At 40.4% G+C, this 27,580-nt stretch overlaps 2 protein-coding genes and 1 long non-coding RNA gene across 5 annotated transcripts; 1 reads left to right on the plus strand and 2 right to left on the minus strand.

Moving 5' to 3' along the window:
* Positions 1-12,500: 12,500 nt before the first annotated feature.
* On the plus strand, positions 12,501-16,761 carry LOC115849963 (uncharacterized). Of its 2 annotated transcripts, XR_009560596.1 has the most exons (4): positions 12,501-12,732; positions 12,810-12,969; positions 13,500-13,731; positions 13,912-16,761. It is a non-coding gene; the product is annotated as an uncharacterized lncRNA (long non-coding RNA). The 2 variants fall into 2 exon arrangements; XR_009560595.1 differs by having other exon boundaries at positions 12,501-12,969.
* Positions 12,508-20,430, minus strand: TCEAL3 (transcription elongation factor A like 3). The gene is given in 4 exon segments (XM_060291812.1): positions 12,508-14,207; positions 14,209-14,757; positions 15,125-15,194; positions 16,081-20,430. Coding segments are annotated over 4 exon segments (678 nt in total). The 5' UTR covers positions 16,110-20,430; the 3' UTR covers positions 12,508-14,177.
* Positions 20,431-20,574: 144 nt separating this feature from the next.
* TCEAL4 (transcription elongation factor A like 4) lies at positions 20,575-27,022 on the minus strand. 2 transcript variants are annotated; one of them, XM_030851602.2, is made up of 3 exons: positions 26,866-27,022; positions 26,215-26,287; positions 20,575-25,847 (listed from the first exon to the last, which is right to left on the minus strand). In XM_030851602.2, the coding sequence occupies exon 3, from the start codon at positions 25,824-25,826 to the stop codon at positions 25,182-25,184; it is 645 nt and encodes a 214-aa protein (XP_030707462.1). In that variant the 5' UTR covers positions 25,827-25,847; positions 26,215-26,287; positions 26,866-27,022; the 3' UTR covers positions 20,575-25,181. The 2 variants fall into 2 exon arrangements, with proteins under 2 accessions (XP_030707462.1, XP_030707461.1); XM_030851601.2 differs by having other exon boundaries at positions 20,575-25,852.
* Positions 27,023-27,580: the final 558 nt, after the last annotated feature.

Below are 27,580 nucleotides of genomic sequence, written 5' to 3' on the forward strand. Positions count from 1 at the left end.
CAAAAAGTTATTGCTAATCACAAAAACAGACATCTCAAGTTAATGATTTTAGTGCTTTTCTATATATGGGAAGATGCAAGAGTCTTGGCTCATTGAAATTTTTCCTTTGATATGAATCTTAACTACCTAGGGCCAATGCCCTGTTTTTCTTCATCCTGAATTCCCCTCAGGGTGCACTGTTGGGGGTGGCTGCAGTGGCTGATGGCTTGATAGTGGGCAACATCTTGTTTACCAGAATGGCAAGAAACTTGTTTTCTGTCCACACACCCCTCTAATAATTTATTTGGTCTTTGTGGTGGCCAGCCCTCATCCTGAAACTATCTGGGGCCCCACCATGAGTCACCTCATTAGTATAAACTCAGATGTAATTAAAAGGGGCTCATAATGAATAAAAAAAGACACTCCTATAAGTTAGGGAATCCCAAGAGTTTTAGGAGCTCTATGCCAGGAGCTCTATACAAGACCCAATGTATATTTTTATTATACCACACAATACAGCCTCCACTGTTTTCAAGAGCTCCTTTAGGCTTGATCTTCTTCACACTGTTAAATGAAGTCATTTCCTTTGGGATGAGATTTAGAGCTCTCTGTTTTACAGTCTGCTTCTCCCTCCAGGTAAAATATCTGAGCCATGCCTCTGGAGTTTGCAGTATTTATTTTATATTATTGTAACAGGGAAGAACAAAATCTGACTCCATGTTGGACCTGTTTCTTTTACTTTGACCTTAGCTTTCCATTGCTTTTGTTCTGTCTATAGCTATAGGCATACATGATGGCCTGCCTCGGGGAACCCTGCCCCTCTGCCTGAATGTTAAACTAAAGTACCTTTGTTCAGCTTACAGGGAAACAGCCTAACCCTGCCCACCTGTGAATGGCTGCAGAAAAGAACAAACTAACACATCCCCTCCCTGAGACTGGCCAAAACCAGGAAATATTTTGCAAGACTTATGGCCTTTTTACTTAACTTCCTCACCTCCTCCCCATCTCTGTTCTATAAAAGAAACTAGCATCCAACCCCCGATAAGGACACTAGTCCACCATCTTCTTGGATACCCGGCTTTCCAAATAAAGTCATATTCGTTGCCTCAACACCTAGTCTCCCGATTTATTGGCCTGTCGTGTGGCGAGCAGACCGAGCTTGGACTCAGTAACATTATCACATGGTATCTTCAAATAATATTATATGACTTTGTGGATAATGGAAGAACTTTACACCTGTGTATCCCCCTTCTGATCCTTTTTTCTATTGTTGTCTTACATTTTACTTCTACATGTGTTATAAACCCACAGTGCATTATTATATTTATTATATAATAATTTCTCTTCAACAGTGTTATTGAGTTATAATTTATATTCCATAAAATTCACCCATGTACAGTGTACAAATCAATGGTTTTTAGTATATTTATAGGGTTGGGCAACCATCACACAATCTAATTTTAGAACATTTTTCATAATCCCGAAAAGAAACCTGGTATCCATTACCAATCATACCCACCCTGCTGCCAGCCCCAAGCAACCACTAATCAAATTTCTGTCTCTATAGCTTTCCTGATATGACAATATCTTGTAAATTAAGTAATAAAATATGGAGTCTTTTGTGACTTCTTTCACTTAGCATATTGCTTTCAAGGTTCATCCATGTTCTAGCATATATCAGTACTTCTTCCTTTGTATTGCCAAATATATTCTATTATGTGATATACCACATATTATTTATTTGGTTGATAGACATTTGGGGTTTTCTTCCACTTCTTTATTGGCTATTATAAACAATGCTGCTATGACATTTTCCCTCAGGTATATACCAAGGAATGGAATTGCTGGGTCATATGAGAAGTCTGTTTAACATTTTGAAGTACTGCCAATCTATTTTCCAAGTTGGGTTCAACATTTTAGATTCCCACCAGTAATGTTTGAGGGCTCCAGTTTCTCATTATCCTCACCAAAACGTGTTATTTTCCATCCTTTTCATTTTAACCATCATACTGTATATGAAGAGTTTTCTCCTTTTGGTTCTGATTTGCATTTCCCCAACAACTAATGATGTTGAGCTTCTTTTCATGTGTCTATTGGTTATCTATATGTCTTTCATAAATACCTATTCAAATCATTTGCCCATTTTTAATTGGGCTATTTGTCTTTTTATAGTTGAATTTCCAGAGTTCTTTATATATTCTGGAAATTATTTCCTTATTGAATAAACGATTCACAAGTATTTTTTCCCACTCTGTGGGTTGTCTTTTCACTTTCTTTTCTTTCTTTCTTTCTTTATTTTGGCTGTGTTGGGTCTTCATTGCTGCGTGCGGGCTTTCCCTAGTTGCAGCAAGTGGTGGGGGCTACTCTTCATTGCAGTGTGCGGGCTTCTCATTGCGGTGGCTTCTCTTGTTGTGGAGCACAGGTTCTAGGCACGTGGGCTTCAGTAGTTGCAGCACACAGGCTCAGTAGTTGTGGCTCACAGGCTTAGTTGCTCTGCGGCATGTGGGATCTTCCTGGACAAGGAATTGAACCCATGTCTCCTGCACTGGCAGGCAGATTCCTAACCACTGTGCCACCAGTGGTATCATTTGATGCACAAAATTTTTTTATTTTGATAACTTCTAATATATCTTACCTTTTGTCACATATGCTTTTGTTGTCATATCTAAGAAAACATTGTGAAACCTAAGGTCAGGAAGATTTACTCCTATGTTTTCTTCTAAGAGTTTTTATAATTTTAGCTCTTGCATTAATACTTATAATCCATGTTGAGCTAATTTTGTTGTATGGTATGATGTAGTGGTCTAAATGAAATCTTTGGCATCTGGATATCCAATTGTTCTGTCACTATTAGTTTTAAAACAACTCTTTCCCCCTTTGAATTGTCTTGTTACATTTGTCAAAAATTCATTGACCCTAAATGTGAGGGTTTACTTTTGGACTCTTAATTCTTTTCCATTGATCTATATATCTATCCTTATGGCAGTACCACCCTGTCTTTTTTTAATTTATTTTTTATTGAAGTATAGTTGAATTACAGTGTTGTGTTAATTACTGCTGTACAGCACAGTGACTGAGTTATACATATATAAATATATTCTTTTTCATATTCTTTTCCGTTATGGTTTATCACAGGATACTGAATATAGTTCCCTCTGCTATACAGTAAGACCTTGTTGTTTATCCATTCTATATATACCAGTTTACATCTGCTAATCCCAAACTCCCAATCCAACCCTCTCCCACCCCCCTCCCCATTGGCAACCACCAGTCTATTCTCTAGGTCCCTGATTCTATTTCTTTTTCACAGATAGGTTCAATTGTGTCATATTTTAGATTCCACATATAAGTGATATCATATGGTATTGTCTTTCTCTTTCTGACTTACTTTGCTTAGTATGATAATCTCTAGTTGCATCCATGTTGCTGCAAATGGCATTATTTCATTCCTTTTTATGGTCGAGTAGTATTCCATTGTATATATGTGCCACATCTTCTTTATCCATTCATCTGTCAGTGGACATTTAGGTTGTTTCCATGTCTTGGCTATTGTGAATAGTGCTGCTATGAACATAGGGGTGCATGTATCTTTTTGAATTATAGTTTTGTTTCCAATGTCTTGATCTTTTACAATATCTGTAAGCATTTTTGAGATGAATAGAGCAGGTTTAGGATTTGGTAAAAAGGATAGGTGAACTTTAAATTGCTTCTAGAGTCACATTTCTGTTCTCTGAAAGACTCAGTGTGTAAGACAAGTACAATTGTTATTAATTTGTCAGAGAATTGGGTTGAAACCTGAGTGATATCAAGAGGTTAACCCACCAATCCAACTATAATACAATTTGCTTCTTTATATCAGGGAGAAGATATCCAACTAAGACGGAAATCAAAAGAGTTCTATGTCCTAGATTTAGAGCTGTGTATCTTTGGAATTTTTTTTAAATAAATAAATTTACTTATTTATATTTTGTTTTTGGCTGCACTGGGTCTTTGCTGCTGTGCATGGGCTTTCTCTAGTTGTGGCGAGCGGGGGCTGCTCTTCGTTGCGGCACGTGGGCTTCTCATTGCAGTGGCTTCTCTTGTTGTGGAGCACAGGCTCTAGGTGCATGGGCTTCAGTAGTTGTGGCACATGGGCTTAGTTGCTCCACTGCATGTGGGATCTTCCTGGACAACCAGGGCTCGAACCCACATGTCCCCTGCATTGGCAGGAGGATTCTTTTATTTATTTATTTATTTTTGGCTGCATTGTGTCTTCGGTGCTGCACACAGGCTTTCTATAGTTGTGGCGAGCGGGGGCTACTCTTTGTTGCAGTACGCAGGCTTCTCATTGTGGTGGCTTCTCTTGTTGCGAAGCATGGGCTCTAGGCATGCGGGCTTCAGTAGTTGCAGCATGCAGGCTCAGTAGTTGTTGTTTGCAGGCTCTAGAGCGCAGGCTCAGCCGTTGTGGCGCATGGGCTTAGTTGCTCTGCAGAATGTGGGATCTTCCCAGACCAGGGCTCGAACCCATGTCCCCTACATTGGTGGGTGGAAGGGAAGTCCTGGTGTTTTAATAAATCTTTTACTAAATCTGTCTGTTTTAGTAAATCTTTCCACAAAGACTTCAGAATGTTTCATTTTGTTTTTTCCACTCTGGGTACATAGTTCCATTTTAGCTTAGGGGAGAAGGCCTAAAAATGTTCCTGTCAGGCTATGAATATCAGCTTCCAATTTGGCAAACTTCTGACCAGAGTTCCTTTTAAAGAAAAATTTTCTCAAATATCGTGTAAGGTTTTTAGAAACAGTAAATATTCCTGGCAGTATTGAACTCTTTTTAAATTTATTTTTTCCTTATACCTTTAAGCCAAGTGTATTCCTATCTAGTTACTTCCAACCAAAATCAGTAAGCCTTTTATGGCTTAACTGTGGACACATGAAGCTTCCCCAAAGATGGTGAAAAGGTATAGTTCTCCCATGGTCCAGGCCCACTTGCAAAGATAACCAAAAGAAAGAAAGACTTGGACAAGTCCCCTGAGAGCCGGCAACAGTCAGTAGGACACTAGCCATAAATAGAGTGCAACCCACATTTCTGTCTGGTCATATTCTTCGGGGCCCAAACCTGACGGTTGAGCTGCCTGTACATGTAAGCAATGACTTGTGTACCCTAACAGGAAGAAAGCCAAGCCAAGTCCTCAGTACACAAAATGAGAGACAGACAGGAAAGTAATAGTTGTTCCTGGGATGGAAAGGATTGATAACAAATGGGTACCCCAAAACCAAACTCACAGGAGTCCAAATTTAGAAAAAAAGGGACACCATGAAATTTTACCTTCCTCTCTTACCTGGACACTACAGACTGAGATCCAGGAGAGCTGACTTTGGTCAGAATTCTTACCTTTCACTGGCTTCTGTCAGTTTTCCTGCGGTCCCATCTATAGGCTCCAGAGCAAGTGAGGTGTCCCAGAGGGTCCCATCTGTGTTATCAGAAATTGTAGGGGAGGAAAAATAATTTTCTCTCTACTCTTCTGAGTACTTGGCTGAGAATCCTTTTTCTTTAGGACACCTTGTAAATGGATGAGCTCATCTAGGTTAAAAGTTTCTCACTGTGGCCACTGTAATTAAAGATTATCTTTGGTAAGGTTAAACCATTTTTTCAGACAAACACAAGTTCTGGGCCCATAATTTTTATACATATAGTTAGCTGGAATCCCAGATGGAGTAGTCCCTGACTCCTTGGACTCGAATGAACCAATTTTTTCTTTTTTCCTCTTAAAACAAAATTTATTTACCTGAGGACTCACACTGGCCCAGTCCAGTTTAAGTCAGACCAGTCCAACTGCAGACCGAGTCTGGAAAAATAAATGCTCAAGTAAAGTCAGATCCTCATGATGCAAAAGCTGTAGAGCTTGGATATCCATGAGGGACTTATTCACGACCTCCAGACACAGAAAGAAAGCAGTGAGCACAATGGGATCAGCAGGTATCTACTCTTGCTCATTTCTCCTTAGGGCCATTGGTGATCTATTTTGGATCCCACTTCTGACACCAGGACAATTAAAAGATCTGAAGAATATTAAAAATTTTAAGAGTTTATCTGAGCAAACATTGATTCAAATTGGGCTATAAACAACCAGAAGTTGTTAAAAGCACTCCACCAACAGGACCTAGGGGCAAGGATTTTATAGAGAAGACACAGAAGCAAAGCAAAAAAGTTATCTAATTTGCTATAGCTTAAGTGGTTTCATTACTTGGGAAAGCCTAGTTGGCTGCTTGTGATTAGTTCTTATTTTATTTTATTTTAATTTTTGAATTTTATTTTATTTATTTTTTTACACAGCAGGTTCTTATTAGTCATCAGTTTTATACACATCAGTGTATACATGTCAATCCCAATCACCTAATTCATCACACCACCACCACCACCACTCTGCCGCTTCCCGCTTGGTGTCCATGTTTGTTCTCTACATCTGTGTTCTTCTTAACCTTGAGAAACTTATAGAAACTGACCCTGCCTTAGGTTTTTATTTGCTTACATAGACTACCAAGTCATTAGAGCCACCTCAGCTTAATGGTCTTGTTTCATTACCATAACAGTATAGATGAGGAAAACTTCCCAATTGATTCTATGAAAGCAGTATCACTCTGATATCATAACAAGACTAGGTACAACAACAACAAAAATACAGACCAATATTTTTTCATGAATATAAATGCAATCCTCAATAAATTACCATCAAGTTGAATCCAGCAATATATAAAAAGGATTATACACAATGACCAAGTGGAATTTATCCCATGAATGCAAGTTTGGTATAACACAAAATCAGTCAATATAAACCACCATATTAACATAATGAAGGCCCCAAACCACATGAGCATCTCAACAGATACAGAAGAAACATTTGACAAGAATCAGCACTTTTTCATGATAAAAATATTCAACAAACTAGGAATACAAGGAACTTCCTCAACTTGATAGAGGAAACCTACAAAAACATGCAACTGACATCATACATAAGGGTGAAACACTAAAAAATTTCCTTCTAAGAACTGAAACAAGACAAGGATGTCTTCTATTGCCATTTCTAGAGGTTGTACTAGAGGTTCTGGCCAAGGTAATTAGGCAAAAATAAATAAATAAATAGGCATCCAGTTAACAAAGGAAGAAGTAAAATGATCTCAATTTGAAGATAACATAACCTTGTACATAGCAAATCCTAAGGAATCCATTATAAAACTATGAGAACTAATACATGAGTGGAACATTGTGGCAGGATACAGTATCAATATACAAAAATCAATTGTATTTCTTTATAATAGAAATTAACAATCTGAAAATGAACTGAACAAAATGATTCCCTTTATGATGACATCAAAAAGAAAAATATTTTTAGGGATATGTTTAACAAAAGAAAGTCCAGGCTTATAAATTGAAAATACAGAATGTTGTTGAAAAGAAATTAAAGAAGACCTAAATAAATGGAAATAAATCCCATGTTCATGGATTGAAAGACAGTATTGTTCTAATGGTAAATATTACCTAATTGATGTACAGATTCAATGCAATCCCTATTAAAATCACATCTGGCTTTTATGTAGAAAATGACAAGGTGATTTCAAAATCAAAGGATCCAGAATAGAGAAAACAATCTTAGTATAGAAAGAATAAAATAGGATATCCTGTACTTCTTAATTTCAAAACTTACTACAAAACGACAGTAATCAAGGCAGGGTGGTACAGCAACTAGAGATTATCATACTAAGTGAAACAAGTCAGAAAGAGAAAGACAAATACCATGTGATATCACTTATATGTGGAATCTAAAATATGACACAAATGAACCTATCTATGAAAAAGAAACAGAATCAAGGACATAGAGAATAGACTGGTGGTTGCCAAGGGGGAGGGGGGTGGGAGAGGGTTGGATTGGGAATTTGGGATTAGCAGATACAAACTGGTATATATAGAATGGATAAACAACAAGGTCTTACTGTATAGCAGAGGGAACTATATTCAGTATCCTGTGATAAACCATAATGGAAAAGAATATGAAAAAGAATGTATATATATGTATAACTGAGTCACTGTGCTGTACAGCAGTCATTAACACATTGTAACTCAACTATACTTCAATACAAAATAAATTTTAAAAATTTAGTTATAGAATTTCTATTTCATGTTTTTTATAATTTCCAGTTACCTGCTGAAATTTTCAATCATGTCTTTTATCTCCTATTTAGTAAGAAAAATTATTATTATTATTATTTAATTTTTTTGTTTGGCTGTTCCGCAGAGCATGTGGGATCTTAGTTCCCCAACCAGGGATGGAACCTGCACCCCCTGCAGTGGAAGTGTTGAGTGTTAACCTCTGGACTGCCATGGAAGTCCCAGAAAATTTATTTTTAAATTGAGTCTTATAATTCCAGTGTCTGGAACTCCTATAGATCTGTATTTGTTGTGTGTTGTTTCTGCTGAGTTTTTTTTTTTCATGTTATTTGGGCTCATTTTGTACCTGTCTACCTTCTACTGTGTAGACAGACTGTTGATCAAATTGACTGTAGACTTAGGATGATGTAAATTTGTTGCAGAGAAAATTTACTCTTGTTTATGCCAGGTGGCTGTAATCATGGAATTCAGAATCCCCTGAATCTTAATATAGGAATTTGGATAATTAAAAGTTGAGCTGTTGAGCTGTTGATCCAGTAAAAAAAAATAATAAAAAAAAAAGGATTCTCTCAGAAATATAGAAACTAGCCCCAAAGTTTTTCAAGTTCATGTGGTCTAGGGTAATCTTTGGTAAATAAAAGCTAGTTTAACTTTGTTGGTTTAATTAAAACAGGCATGTCTTCAGAGTTATCAGCCTTAAATATAATGCAGACATACAGCTTTTATTCTAGCCAGGTTTACTAAAAGTCATGTTATTTCTGTTACAGGATTTGTTAGCAAGAAAAATAACTTAAGTTGATGGTTAGCTGTTTAATGCCTCATGAAATTTTCATGAGTAACCTAAACAGATGAATTACATAGCTGTAATTAAAAGTTTATATGTGAATTTTTCAACAGTAATTATATTTTATGGTATGTCTACTTAAAAATAGTTTCAAAAATCTTTTTGATAACTCGAAACCTTTAAGTTACACTAACTAATGATGGATATGCATTGAATATCTAGATCATTTTCAAATAAAATAATACTGAAACTACTGAGCATAGGTTTATCTACTTTGGCATCTTCTTATAAAGGAGCTGAAGATATTTCTGTCTATCAGCAAACATGTGTTGTGCCATACTGGAAATTTTACTATCAGGAAGGATATACTTTTAGAAATTATGAAATATATTTTTAACTTTACCGATCTGTAGAATGGTTGTGTAACAGGCAGTCCACAATTGCTTACTTTTTAGTTTCACTAGAAATTAAGGTTTCTAAGGGTTAAGAAAGCTAATCAATATATGTAATTAAAAATACTAGAAATAATGAGGGTGAAAGGAAACAACTGTGTACGAAAAGTAGGTAAGGAAAATAGGATGTGTGTTTTGGATAAGAAGAGGTATGAAAGACATGTTTTTGTTAAGGGAAAAAGAGTAATTTTGTTCTAAAGTAGAATTACTGGGTGTTCCAGAATGAGAAAGAGGAAAATACAGGGAAGAAAACCTGAGTGGGTAGAACGTTTGAGGAAAAGGAATCTTGGGAAAGGGATTTTATGTGTGGTCAAGCTGTCTAAGATTAGAATGAATTTATTTGTAAATTTTTAAAGAATGAGCCTTAATATCAAAAGTACACTTGTGCAGGGACTTCCCTGGAGGTCCAGTGGTTAAGACTCCGCACTTCCACTGCAGGGGGCACAGGTTCGATCCCTGGTTGGGGAATTAAGATCGCACACGCCACGCAGTGCAGCCAAAAAGGAAAAAAAAAAAAAGGACACTGGTGCAAAATTAGAGTTTGGTTTTCTCTCTGTTAAAAAGAAAAAGTGTTTGGACTATTGGTCTTCTCTTGATAAGAGATTGTGAAATGCTTCTCTTTACCTTTTGGGTAATCTGCCTGGAAAGCAACGATTTTGTCTTACCAAAATAATTTTTTGTGTTTCATATTATCTTTATCAGGTCTTTGATTACATGGGAGAATTGAGTCTTCTCAATGTGAAAAGAGCTATATTTTTTCACGGTTTTGTAACCTTCTGTATTTACCTTAAAAATCTTTTATTGTCACTTTGGTTAAATGGTTAAATAGATAATTAAGTATTGTTTCATATTGATCTGTGATACTGTTTAATCAAATGTTCAAACTTTTGGAATTTTTTTTTTTTTTTTGCTACGCGGGCCTCTCACTGTTGTGGCCTCTCCCGTTGCGGAGCACAGGCTCCGGACACGCAGGCTCAGCGGCCATGGCTCACGGGCCCAGCCAATCCGCGGCATGTGGGATCTTCCCAGACCGGGGCATGAACTCGCATTCCCTGCATCGGCAGGCGGACTCTCAACCACTGCGCCACCAGGGAAGCCCCAAACTTTTGGAATTTTTGACAACTTCCCAAAATCAGATTCTAAATGGAGTCTTTTTGACCTCAAACTATTTTTGAGATTTCCCAGTGGGTACTTAGAAAATCTAAAAAAAATAGTCTCTCACCTTATAAAAGAGATATTAAAACAATTAGGTTTATTTGGTATGTTAAATTACATGGAAAACATTGTCAAATAAGTATTAAGCCATCTTAGATTATATATGTATGGTTATATGTTATTAGTATAGATATTCCAGACTTGTTTGAAGTTCACAGAAATTTGTCAATACCCTCATTGTCCCGTTATTATCTTAAATTGTCATATGGCACAGATTCATGTCATATGCTAATCCAGGATTACCCTTTTTTCCCTAATTTTTTAATGATATCTTAAATTTTATTGTCCACATGTAAATGTTTTATCATTAGCATTTGCCTTTTCCCCTTTCTTAGTAGGAGAAACCTCTGGAGCCTATTAAGTAGATAGTGGCAGAAAGTTAATTTCAAAAAATCTTTAAACCACTTCAGAATTAATAAGCAATAATATTTTACTCTGAACCTACAAACTATTCCATATTTTTCCTTTTTTTTTTTTTTTTTTTTTGCGGTACGCGGGCCTCTCACGGTTGCGGCCTCTCCTGCTGTGGAGCACAGGCTCCGGACGCGCAGGCCCAGCGGCCGTGGCTCACGGGCCCAGCCGATCCGCGGCATGCGGGATCCTCCCAGACTGGGGCATGAACCCACGTCCCCTGCATCGGCAGGCGGACTCCCAACCACTGCGCCACCAGGGAAGCCCTATTTTTCCTATTTTTAAATGAAGTTTTTATTTTTATTTTATTTTATTTTTCTGGCCACACCACATGGCTTATGGGATTTTAGTTCCCCTGACCAGGGATCAAACCTGGGCCCTTGGCAGGAGAACACAGAGTTCTAACCACTGGACCACCAGGGAATTCGCTAAATGAAGTTTTTATAATTTTGGGTTTCACATTTTGTTCTGTAAGCCATTTTGAATTCATATTTTGTATTTGGTGTGAGGTAAGGGTACTTTTTTTGTATATTGATGTCTGCTATAGACTGAATGTTTGTGTAACCCTGAAATTCATCCAATTGGATGGTATTTGGAATTACCAAATAATTGGATGGTAATTAGCAATTAGGCCATGAAGGTGGAGCCCTCATGAATGGGATTAGTTTCATTATAAAAGAGGCCCAGAGAGCTTCCTTGCCCCTTCTGCCATGTGAAGACATCTGGTTATGAACCAGGAATCTGACCCTCACTAGACACCAGATCTGCCAGCATCCTGATCGTGGGCTTCCCAGACTCCAGAACTATGAGAAATTCCAGTTTGTGGTATTTTTGTTATAGCAGCCCAAACTGACCAAGACAACATTCAATTGTTCCAGCATCATCTCTTGAAAAGTCTCCACTGAATTCCTTTGGGTCCTTTTTAAAAAATGAATTGACCATATATATGTGGGTCTACTTTTGGACTGTGTTTTATTCCATCAATCTATATGTTTGTCCTTATGCAAATACTACATAGTCTTGATTAATGTAGCTTTATAGTTAGCCCTGAAATCAGGTAGTGAGTCCTCTAACTTTGTTCCTTTGCTTTTCCATAAAACCTTTAGAATCGCAGTTTGCTGAGATTTCTAATGGGATGGCATTGAATTTATAGATCACTTTTGGAGAGAATTACCATATTAACACATTGAGTCTTCTGATCCATGAACACTGTATCTTTTTTAACTCAGGGCTCCTGATTCAATCAAAATTTATCAAGTATATGTGTCAAGTACAGTGTAAGGGATGTTAGGATGAATAAAAAAGTCTTTGGGGGCTTCCCTGGTGGCGCAGTGGTTGAGAGTCCGCCTGCCGATGTGGGGGACACGGGTTCGTGCCCCGGTCCGGGAGGATCCCACATGCCGCGGAGCGGCTGGGCCCGTGGGCCATGGCTGCTGAGCCTGCGCGTCCGGAGCCGGTGCTCCGCAAATGGGAGAGGCCACAACAGTGAGAGGCCCACATACCGCAAAAAAAAAAAAGTCTTTGGAAAAAGCAACATACTAGTGGGTTAAATAAAAATGCCTAACACTGAGAGTTTTTAATATTTTTAAGAGCACTGTTACACTTCTCAGTTGGAATTGGTTTGGAATGGGAAGGGATATTTTCAGCTTGAAACTCACTTGTGTAACCCTCTCTGATTACAAGTCCTTTGATTTTGTGTAGGAAGCCAACCAGGAGACTTTTTAGAGCGAAAACTCACACTAAGAAAGGTATGTAAATTTACATGTGGCTTCCCTGAGGTACTGTGGTGTGTAGTTCAAATAATCATCCACTGTCTCGTCCACAGATTTGTCTCAGGATACAACCCCTGGTGGACCCAAAATATATGAGTCAAGAGATAAGAAACTACTGTAAGCAAATATAAAATGAACTAAAAATATTAATGACTACTTTAAGAACTATGCAATATAGTGGAGCCCAAACAGCCCTGGGGCACTACCACCAGGGTAGGTACAACTCTGAAGCTGGAAGAGGGGGTTAACCTACATTCCTATAGGAGTCAAATAGGGGCTTTGGCCCTTTGGGAACTATAGGGAATCAGAGGGGCTTTGTCACCATGAGGACTCCATCATATCAGTAGCTGTCAGCAGAGGGTACAGGGCACAACAGGAGTGCCCAACAGATACGGTAGTATCCAGATAAGAGTGGCAGTCTCTTCTCAGCTACTTGGACTTGTTCCTGGGCATAGATGAGACCTACTCTCAGCCCTCCCCTGAGTGTCTGACAAGGTCCAGGGTCCTACTGCTACAAAGGAGCCCACCCAACACAGGCAAGTTTTATTCCCATTTCACAGATGACAAGACTGACCTTTAGAGCACTGGATCTGTTACAACTGTCAGGTTGATTCCTCTAGCTGAGTCCCAGAGGCAATGTTTTACTTATCATTTTACATTCTGACAACAGGAATTTTAAGTGTCTTCATTGCCCTCATAAGCTTACTGAACATTTCAATTGTTTATCATGTGTTGATTTCTAGATTTTTTATTATGACAAACATAATCCATATCATTTAAGAAAAAGTGGAGATGAGTGAGCAAAGAAAAAAAGAATCATACATGTTGGGAGCCATAGGACGGTAGAGGACCCAGGAGAAGGTGTAGCAGCGCCCACTGACATGGTTACAACTAGGGAAAGACAGGGGATGGGCACACCTTCAGGCGAACGGCATGGAGGTACCATCAGGCGATTGGATTCATTTTTGAGTGCAGGTGAGACCTATTTTCTGGCTACCATGCAGGAAAAAACCGTTGCCTCCTTTTTAGTGCAAACATTTTCAGAGTTTTCTCTGTGCACAAATGTATTGTGCAAATGTTTATATTTTTACAAAATTGGGCTGATACTATATATTCGGTTCTGAAAACTGTTTTTTCTTTATTGTTGTTTTACAGTATACCATGAACATCTCCTCCATGCATGTGGGTGAAAATCCCCTACTGAAACACAGAGAGCACTGTAGTTGGATCAAAAGGCTGCTGGTAATGAGAGTGACACCTAAAGCAAAGAATCAGCTTAAGGTTAAAGCACATAGCCTGGCAAATGCCTGCCAGGGAAAGCAGGGTCAGCGATATTCTCATCAGAGGAGTCAGAATTGAAGGCCAAAGGCATTAAAGATATGGGATATCATGTAAGCGCCTCTGGCCCCTACCTCCGCCCCTCATTCCCCTGACACCCCGTTGGCCCCTTGGGGTGAATGGATCCTGTACATCTCTTTGCATCCAATGAAAGTCACCCATTTTCTGTCTTTTCCTTAGCTCTTCCTGAGCCCTTGACATATCTGCACATTCTGTCATCATCTCCTCACTGCCCAGATGCCTTTCCTGTAAGTTGTTCTGATAGTCCTTGGGGGAATCGTCCGTCCCCCTGTCCGTTTTTCTTTTTGCTTTCCGGGGCACATAGTCTTCAGAGGTGCACTTTTCGGCAGCCCGCAGCTGACTCTCTGGCTTTGCCTGGGATTCCAGCTTGCCCTCACCGTGTGGTTTTCCCTCAGCTTCGGACTTGTCCTGCTTTTCTCTCTTCCTCTCATCTTCTGGTTGTCCCTGGTCTTCTGGCCGTCCCTCATTCTGGAGCTCTCCCTCGTGTTCTGACTTCCCCTCCACTTCTGGCTTTTCTTCCTCATCTGACTTTCCTTGATTTTCAGGCTTTACTTCATTTTCTGGCTTTCCTTCGCTTTCCAGCTTTCCTTCATTTTCATTGCAGAGTTTTTCCATGTTGAGATGTCCCCTCGTTTTCCTGTCCTGGGGGATGGGATGTGGTGGGGTGGGGGGAGAGAGACAAGAGGAAACAAGGGAGACTGAGGCCTTGGGGGTGGAATGCAGGTCCGGATAGTACTGGCATCTCACCCTTGTCAGCGTTCCCCTGACCTGGCCCAGCCTAGTGTGCCTTCTGGCCACCCTTTACCCCACCATTCCTCCTGCACTGAGAGCCAACCATTTCCCTGGCAGGCCCTGCCACCTTGTACCATCCTTCAGCGTGGCAGAAAGTGTGTATATTATATATGGGGGGGGATGGGCAGTGGGGCCCTCAAATTCTGCCCAAGCTGTGCCCTCCACACCCAGCCCCCAGCTCTGTGCCTGTCCAGTGCCTCTCCCTCCTTCCGCTGACCTGCAGGGATTCTGGAAAGGTTCCTCCTCCTTTTCTAGCCTTGCAGAGTGCTGAGAACAGACACGCAGACCTGCAGACAGGAGACAGAGAGGGGCTGCACGGTCAGTGGACTGAAGTCCCTTTCCTGAATTTGGGCCCTCCTCATCCAACGTTTCCTCCCCCACCTCCCCTGCATCCAAGCCGCCATTACTTTTCAGGCCTCAGGCACCAGACCAGGATGCTTTCCAAACTATTTTGGATCTCTGGGTCTTCCTCCCGTGCAAGCAACCTGCCCCACCCCCAACCCTTTACGCTGAGGTCAATATTTCCTCCTGGGTGGAGAGGGTGAAAGGGAGTTATTTTCAGAATTTGTCTACGTTTCACTGTCGCACTGCGGGGGCGCACTCCCCCCCCCATTTCAGGCTAGAAAATGGATGGAGGGCGCAGAGGAGGGGCGTCGAAGAGGCGGCAGGGCCAGTTGCAGGGTCCTTCCTCCCCACCTGCCCACACCACGCCCCGTGCCCCTCCTCACCCATCTCGGGACCCCTTCCCCTCTCCCCGCTGCTCCCGGATCCTAGTCCCATCCGCTTCCACCCCCACCCCGGGCCGCCAGCAGCGCCCACCTTCACACTGACCTGCAGCGCCCTAGCCGGGCCTGCGCCTCCTCTGGCTCGCCTAAGCCCGCTTGCCCCTCGCTCGCCACGCGGGCAGCTCCGGGAGCTGGTTCCGCGCGGGCGACAGGACCAGACCTCGGGGCTGGGGGGGTGGGACGCGGGGGCTGCTGCCCACGTTGGCGCCCTGCCGGTCACGTGAGCGCCGCGTCACCCGAGCCCGGTTTCCCCCCGCCCCGCCCCCTCACCTACATCCCACAGGGACCGGACAGCTGCGGACGGGCTGCGGGGTGGTGTGTGTGGAAAAGGGGGAGTTACCAACAGAGCAGGTGGGGGGAGGAGGCTTCCTGACTGCAGGTGCTTTACCTGGTGCCTCTCAGGTCCTCGCTCAGCATCCCTCTGAGATGCCCTTTATCCCCAGTTGTGCCAGCTGATTGCAGGGAGGGTACCCGACTTCTCCAGGAGCGCTCCACACGGAGCCTCACAACCCGTTTTCAAGACCAGCTCCGTCTGACTCCAGAGCCCTGGTGGTGGTGCCCGCCAGGTAGCTGCGCTGCCTCCTTGAGTAGCAGCTATGTCCAGAGCCTCTGCTCTCCTCAGTCCATGTGTCCTCGCTCCCTGGCTGATCTCTGTTCATTTCCCTCTAAACACAGATGATTTCCTAATCTACATATCCAGGTTATTCCCTCCCTTGAGTCTCAGACCCATTTTGCTTTCCCACCAGCAATATAGGAGAGTGCTTATTTCCCCACACACTTTTCAACATAGCGTGTGACATACTTTCTACTTTTCACTAATATGATAGGTGAGAAGTATTATATCGATGGCATTCCTGTTTAACAACAGTTTAAATATCATTGTGAATTGTCTGTTCATGTCTTTTCCACATTTTTCTATTGGGTTGTTGGTCCTTCACACTTTTCAAGTGTTCTTTACACATTAACTATATTAGGCCTTTATCTGTTATATAAGTTGCAAATATTTACTTCCAGTTTGTTAGTTGCCTTTTGACTTTATGATGTATTTCTGCCATGCATTAAAAAAAGTAGTCACATTTATTAGACTTTTCTTTTATTGCATCTAGATTTTGATTCATAGTTAAGAACGCTTTTCCTATATGAGGTGAAAGAATAATTCACCATGTCTTCTTTTAATACTCATAAGGTTAGCTGTATTTGTCTTGAGGTCATCTGTGGTTAAGGAATAAAGGTTAAGGAATAAACCAGTGTCAAAGTGAGTTGAATATTCAGCAGACTCAAAGCACTAGAGTAACAAAAATCAAAGCCCAAGGCTTATTAAAAGGGGAGGGGTTTCTTAGGAACTTCAAATGTTTCACTTTAAGGGTAACTGTAAACTGAAAATAAACTAGCCCTCACAAAGTTTTTTCGCTTGGCTTTGCAACATCTAGGTGGACTAGTAAAGTTTAAGTTTTGAGTATAGATTGAGGTGGTTTTAGACAGGAAGCATCCTTACAGACCTGACCAATGCAAACAAAATCTCTGGAGGAAGATTCCATCATCCTAGGCCTCAAATTATTTCAACAAACAGTTGTTTAAATACAATGCCCATACACAAAGATAAGCAGCAACACGAAGATAAAACCCATCATAGGTAAAAAGCACCAGAGAGAATAGACAACACAAACAGATCCATTAGCTTTGAATTATTTGAGTTATCAGGTACAGACTACTAAACCACAATGCTTACTGTATTCAGATAAATAAAATCCAATCTTGAAAATTTCAACAGGGAACAAGAAATCAGAAAAAGTAGGGGAAAAAAACCCTCCAAAACTAAAAAGTAACTAAGCTGAAATTAGAAACTCAGTGGATGCCCTTAACAGCATATTAGATGCAGCCCAAGAGAGAATTAAAGAACTAGAAATTCTATTCAGATGAAATTATCCATAAGGCTGCATGGGTAGTCAAAAAGATGGAAAATACAGACAAGAGGGTACGATACGGTCTGATGCATGTTTAATTGGAGTTCCAGAAGGAGAAGAGAAATGGAATTGTTCAGAGGCAATCTAAAGAATTAATGGCTGAGGATTATTCAAAATTGATGAAAGACATTGATCCATAGGATCCAAGGAGTCCAACAAATCCCAAACAGCATAAATAAAAAGAAACCCACATATAGAATGCATAATAGTGAACTTGCAGAGAATTCAAGACAAAGAGAAAAATCAAAAAGGTAGCCAAAAAAAAATAGAGTATGCCTCAAAAGGAACAAGTTAGGCTAATTACTAGCTTTGCAACAGCAATGATGAAAGCATGAATACGGTGAAATGACATCTTTAGTATCTTGAAAGAAAATCAATGCCAACCAAGAAATTAATAACCAGCAAAAATACCCTTCAAAAATGAAGGTGAAATAAAAGCTTTACAAATAAAAACAGAGAGAGTTTCCAGCAGCAGGCATAAACCAAAGTAAGTACTGAATTCTACAGGGCATTTTTCAGATAACAGGAAAATGATCTCAGATGGAAGACTGGGGATGAAGAAAGGAATAAAAAGCAATTAAAAGGCTAAATATCTATATAAATTTAAGTCAATATTATATAAAATAATATTATCTTGTTAATTTATATTGACAACATAAGAGTCAAGAGAGCTAAAGTATTTAAAGTTTGGGCATTATCTAGGGAGTGTGTAGAAGTATAAATTAATATTGGTCAAGACTTTAATAAGTCAAGACTGTATGCTATAATTGCCAGATAACTATTAAGGAAGAGTAAGAGTGTAAAACTTCTAAGCTAATAAAGGGGTAAAAATAAGAAAATAACCAATCCTAAAGAAGAAAAAACTAACATAAATCAGGTGGGACATAGAGACAGAACTTGGTACAATGGTTATATCCAGTATTAATATCAGTAAGTATATTAAATGTAAATGGTGTACTTGAAACAATTAAAAAACAAGATTTTCAGACTGGAAAAAACCCAACTATGTACTATTTACAAAAGACTATCTGAAATATAAAGATACATAAGGACTGAAAGTAAAAGTACAGGGAAAAAAAACCATGAAAACACTAACCAAAAGAAAGACATTATAGTTAAATTAATAACAAAATAGGTAAGGAGTGTCACCTCATGATATTTAAAATTGGTATGCATTTATTAAATTGACCTCAAAATAAATAAAATAAAATTTAACAGAAATACAGGAGAATAAATAAATCCTCCATTTCAGTGTTAACACTCCTATCTAACTGTGTAAATAAAGTGTTGAAAGAAAAAAACACTAACTTAAAATTCTATACCCAGTGAAATAATCCTTCAAATGTGGAGGAGAAATAAAATACTTTCTCAGACAACAAAAAGTGATGGGATTCAGCATCAGCAAACCTTTCCTTCAGGAAATGTTAAAAGATTTTCTTCAGGCAGCAGAAAAATGATACAGGCCAACAACTCAGATCTACATAAAGGAAGAGCTATGGAAACGCAATAAATGAAAGTAAAATGAATTTTTTTTTCTTTTTTCTCTCTTTTTTTTTTTGCGGTATGCGGGCCTCTCACTGTTGTGGCCTCTCCCGTTGCGGAGCACAGGCTCCGGACGTGCAGGTTCAGCGGCCACGGCCCACGGGCCCAGCCGCTCCGCAGCATGTGGGATCTTCCCGGACCAGGGCACAAACCCGTGTCCCCTGCATCGGCAGGCGGACTCTCAACCACTGCGCCACCAGGGAAGCCCTTGTCTTATTCTTAATTGATATAAAAATAACTCTTTATCTAAAGTAATAATGTATTAAGTGACTGTAACAAATGGATGAATGAAATGAATGAACATTCTGTAATAAGGTATCTGTACTACATATAAGTGAAGCAAAAGAGTGTTATTTGAAAGTGATCTTAGTTAAAAATGTAAACTCGAGGAAAATCATTGAAAATTCTTTTAAAGACATATAACTGATACACTAATAAGACAAGTGGAATCATGTAAAATACTCAATTAAAACTAGAGAAGGCAGGGGGGCTTCACTGGTGGCGTAATGGTTGAGAATCCGCCTACCAATTCAGGGGCCACGGGTTTGAGCCCTGGTCCGGAAGATCCCACATGCCGCAGAGCAACTAAGCCCATGCGCCACAACTACTGTGCCTGACCTCTAGAGCCTGCAAGCCACAGCTATTGAAGCCCATGCACCTAGAGCCCGTGCTCCTCAACAAGAGAAGCCACTGCAATGAGAAGCCCATGCACCGCAATGAAGAGTAGCCCCGACTCACCGCAACTAGAGAAAGCCCACGTGCAGCAATGAAGACTCAATGCAGTCAAAAATATAAATAAAAAAATAAATAAATGTATTAAAAAAAAACTAGAGAAGGCAGAAGAAGCCTCTGGCAACAAATAGAAAACAGTTATAAACATGGTTGATATTAAATCCAAATATATCAAGAATCATTTTAAATGTGAATGGTCTAAATACACCAATTAAAGATAGAAATTATCAGAGTGAATTAAAAAAACCCAACTATATATTGTGTACAAGAAGCCCACTTTAAATGTAAAGAGTGAGAGGTTAAAAGTAAAGCAACAGAGAAATATCTTCACTAATCAGAAGAAACCTGGACAAAAAAAGAAAGCTGGGGTAGTTACATACATTCAGACAAAGCAGAACAAGGAAAATTATCAGAGATCAGAAGAGGCACTACATAATGATAAAGGGATCAATTCTGAGAAAAACACATAATAATCCTAAACGTGTATATGCACCTAACAAAAGTGTCATAATATATGAGGTAAAAACTGATAGAATTGAAAGGAGAAACTGACAAATCCATTATTAGAGTTGAAGACTTCAATGCCGCCATCCAGTAATTGACAGATTAAGCAGGCAGAATATCAATAAGGATATAGTCGAACAGTATTATCAATCAACTTGATTTAATTGACATTTATAGAACATTCCATCCAACATCAGAACATATTTATTTTCAAGCTCATATAGAACATTCACCAAGAGAGTCCTATTCTAGGTCATAAAACACACCTTAACAAATCTGAAAGAATAGAAATCATAAAAGTATGCTCTCAGTAGAATTAAACTAGAAATCAATAACAGGATAGATGGAAAACCCAAATATTTGGAAATTAAACAACACACTTCTAAATAACACATGAATCCAAGAAGAATTCTCAAGAAAAATGTAAAAATGCTTTGAACTAAATGAAAATACAACATATCAAAATCTTTGGGATGAATCAACAGTAGTGCTTAAAGGGAAATTTCTAGCTTAAATGCATATATGGAAAAGAAGAAGGTTCTAACATCAATAACCTACACTTTCTCTTCAGGAGACTAAAGAAAGAAGAGTAATTTAAGCCTAGAGCAAACAGGAAAAAAGAAATATTAGAGACAAAATCAAGGAAAGTGAAAACAGGAAAACAACAGAGGAAATCAACAAAACCAAAAGCTGGTTCTTTGAAAAGATAAATAAAACTGTTAAATCTCTTACCAGGGTAACCAAGAAAAAAAGAAAGAAGGCTCATATTAAAATATCAGAAGTGAAAGTGGGGTTATCACTCCTAATTCCATGGACATTATCTTCTTAATGAAGGAATACTATTAACAACTCTATGCCTACAAATTTGATAACTTAGATGAAATGGACTAATTACTCAAAAGGTACAAACTACTAAAACTCACACAAGGGGAAAAAGATAACCTGAATAATTCTGTACCTACTAAAGAAATTGAATCAATAATTAATAACCTTCCAAAGATAGAAATCACTAGGACCAAATTCTACCAAACATTTAAGGATCACCAGTAAACATTTAGAAATCACCAGTGAATTTTACCAAACATTTAAGTTAGAAATAATACCAATTCTCCACAATCCCTTCCATAAAACTGAAGTAGAGAACACTTGACTCATTCTGTGAAACCAATTATTACCCTAATTCCAAAACCAGATAAAATATACTACAAGAAAGCAAAACTAAAGACCAATATTTCTAATGAACGCATACAGAAAATCCTCAACAAAATATTATGAAATTGAATCCAATAACGTATAAAAAGTTAGGCACCAAACAAGTGAAATTTATTCTAGATATTCAAGGCTGACTCAACATTTGAAAATCAATCAATATAATCCACCACATGTTAACAGACTAAAGAAGAAAAATCATATGATCTTTATTATTTGATGCAGAAAAAGCATTTGACAGAATCCAACACCCAATCATGATAAAAGCTCTCAAACTAGGATTAGAGGGGAACTTCCTCAATTTGATAAAGAATACAAGAAACTAACATTATACTTAGTGGTGAGAAAGTAGACACTTAACCCTAAGGTCAGGAACAGGCCAAGGGTGTCCTTTCTCATTGTTCCTATTAAACATCATACTGGAAGTCCTAGCTAGTGCAGTAAGACAAAAAAGGAAATAAAAAGTATACAGATTGGAATGGAGGAAATAAAACTATATTTGCAGATGACATGATGGTCTATGTAGAAAATGCCAAAGGATTGACAAACTCCTGGCCACAAGATCGCAGGATGTAAGTTAATATATAAAAGTTACTTGCTGGGACTTCCCTGCTGGCGCAGTGGTTGAGAGTCCGCCTGCCGATGCAGGGGACACGGGTTTGTGCCCCGGTCCGGGAAGATCCCACATGCCGCGGAGCGGCTGGGCCCGTGAGCCATGGCCACTGAGCTTGCGTGTCCGGAGCCTGTGCTCCGCAATGGGAGAGGCCACAACAGTGAGAGGCCCACGTACCGCAAAAAAAAAAAAAAAAGTTACTTGCTTTCCTATATACCAGTAATGAACAATTGGAATTTGATTATTTAAAAGTGCCATTTATAATAGCATTCCCACAACACAGGATGTGACAAAAGACTCTAAGTGTATCACAAATGCATTAAACAACTTCACTGAAAGGGATGGAAAAATTAGGCACTGGCATAGGTAACTTTGGAAATGAGTGGAGTCTGTAAGACTAAAGACAAAATTTTCTCTATATATATTTAAAAATATATAAAGACACATATATATACACATACATACATATATATGGAGAGACAGAGATGCATATATATGCATGGGTTATTATATACCCATATATCTTCTTTCTCTGTCTACCGAGAGGGCCTATAAACAATGATATCCCAATAGTAACGAGTACACCTAACACCCAAATCTTGGTTTTTAATACCATTCTCCAACCAAAGGTACCAGGGTTCCTTGGAGAAATGGCTGATTCTAGGACTTGGGCAGGAAATATGCAAGGTAAGACTAGAGCATCTTGTAGTGCCAGAAAGAGTTTTTTTAAAAAAGCACACACATACACAATGATGGAAGTATGTCAAATAGATCCAAGAGCCAACTGAAAGAGCTTCCAATGGCCAAAAGTGGAACAATTTGAGCAATGAAAGTATATAAAATAGTATTATAGTCCAAAGAATAAAATTAATGAGCCCATACTTATATAAATAAATTGAATATATTAATAAACGGGGGAGAAATCAAATATCCTATGCAGAATTCCAAATAAATGTTGGAGATACTCCATCCTCAAGGCGGTAACTTTGGAAATGAGGTAACTTTGAAATAACACCACATTCTTTAAGTGTGGACTGTGCAGAGTGACTTTCTTCCAGAGTACAGTCTGGAAAGGGAGAAATAAAAGGGTAACTTTACCATGGAGAATCCTGACAAACACTACCTCAGCCAGGTGATCAACGTTAACATCAACAGGAATAATATTGATAGCATATATCCTTTATATGATGCCACTTTACCTGTGCGATCTTCTTCCCAGAAGCACTTAACACCTGTCTAACCACAAGAAAAAAATCAAGCAAACTGATATTGTGGTACATTATACAAAGTACCTGACCAGTACTTCTCAAGAACGTCAAGGCATAAGAAACAGGGCAAGTGTGAGAAACTGTCACAACCAAGAGGAGCCTAAGGAGACATAATGACTAAATGTAAGGTGGTAACCTGGATAGGATCTTGGAACAGTAAAAGGACATTAGGGAAAAACTGAGGAAATATGAATAAAGTATGTACTTTGGTAAATAATAATGTATCAACATTGGTTCATTGTGACAAACACTTCAAACTAAAGTAAGCTGTTAATAATAGGCGATATTAGGTATGGGGTAAACGGAATCTATATATCTTTGCAATAATTCTGTAAATTTACAACTGTCCTAAAATAAAAGTTTATTTAAAGAAACACTATAAGCAAATAAAAGGCTAATGAAGAGCCAGAGGAAAAAAATCACATAGGTAGATGGGTCTGCTGAAATGATAAGCCAGGGCTTAACAGGAATTTCCTAGGGGACAGCTCCTTCTAAGAAGAAAATGTCAGCAGACAAGAGATTAACAGGTGAGAATAGCACAGCATCTGGTCACTCAGATTTTTCTCCTGGCTCAATCTCCCGTATCTAAATCCAGTGGAGAGGGCTGTATGCAAAAACACAAACAAACCAACAAAAAACTTGGAAAGGTGTGTTTTATAAGACCTTCATAAATATCAAGGCCCAAGCGACAACTGGGTGCTACCCACCGGAGTTAGGGAAACTCTACTGTAGGTAGAGAATTCTCCACCCTTCTGTTGTGACACTGTGTTTCTTTAGTCCATCATGATCTCCAGCACATCAGCAGCAGTGGGGGCCTTAGGAGGGTACAGGACAAACTAGAAGAGGCACAGCGCCCAAGAGTCATGGCATTACACAGGGGAGAGTGACACCCACCTCTCAGCTGTCTGGATTTATTTATGGACACATGTGAGAGCTCCCTCAGCCCTCTCCCAAACATTTCATGGGGTTCTGGTCCTGCTAGTGCAGGAGAGAGGATAGGAGCCAGCCTAACACAGTTCACACACTCAACATCTCATCGGATATTCTCCACAGGCCTGGAAGGCAAGTTTTATCCCCAATTCACTGATGCTAAGACTCTCCCTTACAATAATGGATCTATAATAATTGCCAGGTTGACTCTTCCAGCTTTGAGTCCCAGAGGTAATGTGACTTTTACTTATCATTTCATGTCCTGACAACAGAAATTTTATGTGTCTCCACTGCCTTCGTAAGCCGAACAGTACTTTTGATTGCTTGGTATTGCTTTCCTATATTTTTTATCTTTCATTATTGTTATGATAAAAGTAATGTGTTTTTTAAAGAGAATATAAACAGATGAACAAAAAACAGAAAAAAATCACCCATAGATAACCACTGTTAATCTTTTAGTAGACACAGCTTTCCGAGTTTTTTCTGTACATGAATCACTAGGTATCTTTGTAGTTTTACAAAAATGGACTGATGCCGTATATATGGTTCTGGAAACTGGTTTTTTAAACATTTTACAATGCACCATAAACATTTTTCCATGCAATGGATGAAAATCTGCTACTGAAATACACAGGGCTGCAGTTGGATAAAGAGAGTGACACCTAAAGCATAGTATTAGCATAAGGTTAAATAAAGCATAGGGCCTTGCAAATGCCTGCCAGGGGCACTACACAAAAGGAATGTCTTCAAAGCCCCTTTGTGGGGCCCTGCAGCCACCCCTGAGTTCCCTTGGGCCCCTCGGGTGGAAGGGGTCCTGTAAACTTTTTTGCATCCACATAAACCCCCCCAATTTCTGTCTGGTTTTCTTCACCTCATCCTCCACCCTGGCCATCTCGTCAAATTCTCTTATCATCTCTTCATTGCTCAAATGCATATCGTGTATGGCCTCCTTGTATTCCTTGAGACACTGAGCCAGCCCCTTGTTGGTTTTTCTTTTGGCCTTCCTGGGTACATCATCCCCAGCTGGGCGCTTTCCTGCAGCCCTTGGTTCGCTGGCTGGCTTTTCTTCTTTTGGCTTTCCCTCGCTCACTGGCTTTCCCTCACTCTCTGGTTTTCCTTCTTTTGGTTTTCCCTCACTCACTGGCTTTCCTTCTTTTGGCTTTGCCTCACTGTCTGGCTTTTCTTTATCCTTTAGTACTTCCTCATCTTCTGTCTTTCCCTTGAGATCTATCCTTCCCTTGTTTTCTAACTTTTCCTTGTCTTCCACAGTACAAGCTACTCCTGGCTTTCCCGCATCCGGTGGCTGTCCTTTGTTTTCCATCTTGCCTTGGTTCTCAGGCTTTCCTTCATTTTCACTGCAGAGTTTTTCCATGTTGAGTGTCCCTTCCTTTTCCTGTCCTGGGGATGGGGCAGGGGGAAGAGAAGACAAAGAGGAAACAAGGGAGACTGAGGGCTTGGGGATGGAATGCAGGTCCGGATAGTAGCAGTCGCTTCTCGCCCCTTGTCAGGGGTCCCCTGACCTGGCCCGGCCTTCCTAGTGTGCCTTCTGCCCACCCTTTACCCCACCATTCCTCGTGCACACGTGAGCCAACCATTTCCCAGACAGACCCTGCCATTTTTCCCTACGCTTGCTCAGCATGGCAGAGTGTGTGTAAATGTGTTGGGAAGTGGGCAGTGGGGCCCCCAATTCTGCCCGAGCCGTGCCCTCCACACTCCCCACCCCTCTGGGTCCCTGTCCAGTGCCCTCCTCCTTCACTGACCTGCGGGTATTCTGGACAGGTTCCTCCTCCTTCTCTAGCCCAGTAGAGCACTGGGAACAACAGACACGTACACCTTAAGACAGACAGGAGACCGGGAATGAGGCATCGGTGGATGCACAGGGACTCGGGTCCTTTTTCCGAATCCCGATCCTCCTCATCCAACGTTTCCCTCCCCCACCTCCTCCGCCCCCACAGCACCCCAGCCGCCATTTCTGTTCACTCCTCCGGCGCCAGACCAGGATGTTTTCCAAACTAATTTTGGATCTCTGCGTCCTTCTCCCCCAGAGGAAACTCGCCCCCCCACCCTTGAGGTCAACTTTTACTCTGCGCACAGAGTGCCAGAAGGGGTTTATTTCCACTGTCTCACTGCTGGGGCACCCCCCAACTCATCATCTCCGGCTCCAAAATGGACGGAGGGTAGAGAAGAAGTGTGCAGAAAGGCGAATGGGTACTTGGGGTGTCCGCCTTCCCCACCCTCTGCCCAATGGCCGCTTGCTCCCCCTTAGCCGTTTTTCCCACCGCCATCTCTATCTACACTCTGGCCAGCTCCCCTCGACCCGGACCCCATCCCCAACCTTTTTCCTTTCCGCGCCCGTTCCTCCTCCCCCATTCCGATGTCACGCAGGCAGCGACGAGAGCTCTCACACTGACCTGAAAGAACCTGGAGCAACAATTAGGGGCGCCCAGACGGCTCCGGGTCCGACAGCAGGGAGGGAGAGCTGGCACCCGGACCGGTGCCCACTTCGGAGCCCGGCGGTCACGTGAGCGCTGCGTCACCCGAGCTCCGCCCTCGCACCCCGCCCACCAGCCGGAGTCTGCAAGCCGCCCACCGCCTCCCTCCGGCAGGTCCCCCAGCCAACCTCTCCCGGCCCTTTTGTCCTTTTCCTCTTCTTGAGAAGTTGGTCACAGGAAGAATTTTAATAAAAAACACAGAAGCTTTTATTAATGGGCTGGGCGGTCCGGGGGAGGAGTCTATAACGTTGCTCTTAAATTCCGTTGAGAGAACGTAGACTCACCAATGAAATCTTACGCATGTGAACTTTAATATTGTACAAAGGGTAGAATATTGCACTTTAGAAAAAAATTAAGAAAAATGTTCCCGTCAAAATGAAGCTGTCCCTTTTTCCTGGTATGCTCAAACATAAATTTTCTAATGAATTAAATATTTAGATCTGAAAATGAAATTATATTTGAAGCAGAATGAAAGAATGAGTTTTTTAAGTGAGACTGAATACACAACGGACGATGACCAGACCATATATGACAATAGAATTGTGACCCACAACCTCTGTAGCAAGCAGCCCCGCAAGCCAAATCACAGCCTCTACAGCAATCTTCAGGACTTGATCAATGACTGCCAGCCTCC

Source organism: Globicephala melas, chromosome X, assembly GCF_963455315.2.
Source record: "Globicephala melas chromosome X, mGloMel1.2, whole genome shotgun sequence".
Taxonomy (NCBI): Eukaryota; Metazoa; Chordata; class Mammalia; order Artiodactyla; family Delphinidae; genus Globicephala; species Globicephala melas.

What these genes read in the sequence shown, in the direction of transcription:
- TCEAL4 (XM_030851602.2), bottom strand. Translation starts at nt 25,826, where the DNA reads ATGGAAAAACTCTGCAGTGAAAATGAAGGAAAGCCTGAGAACCAAGGC.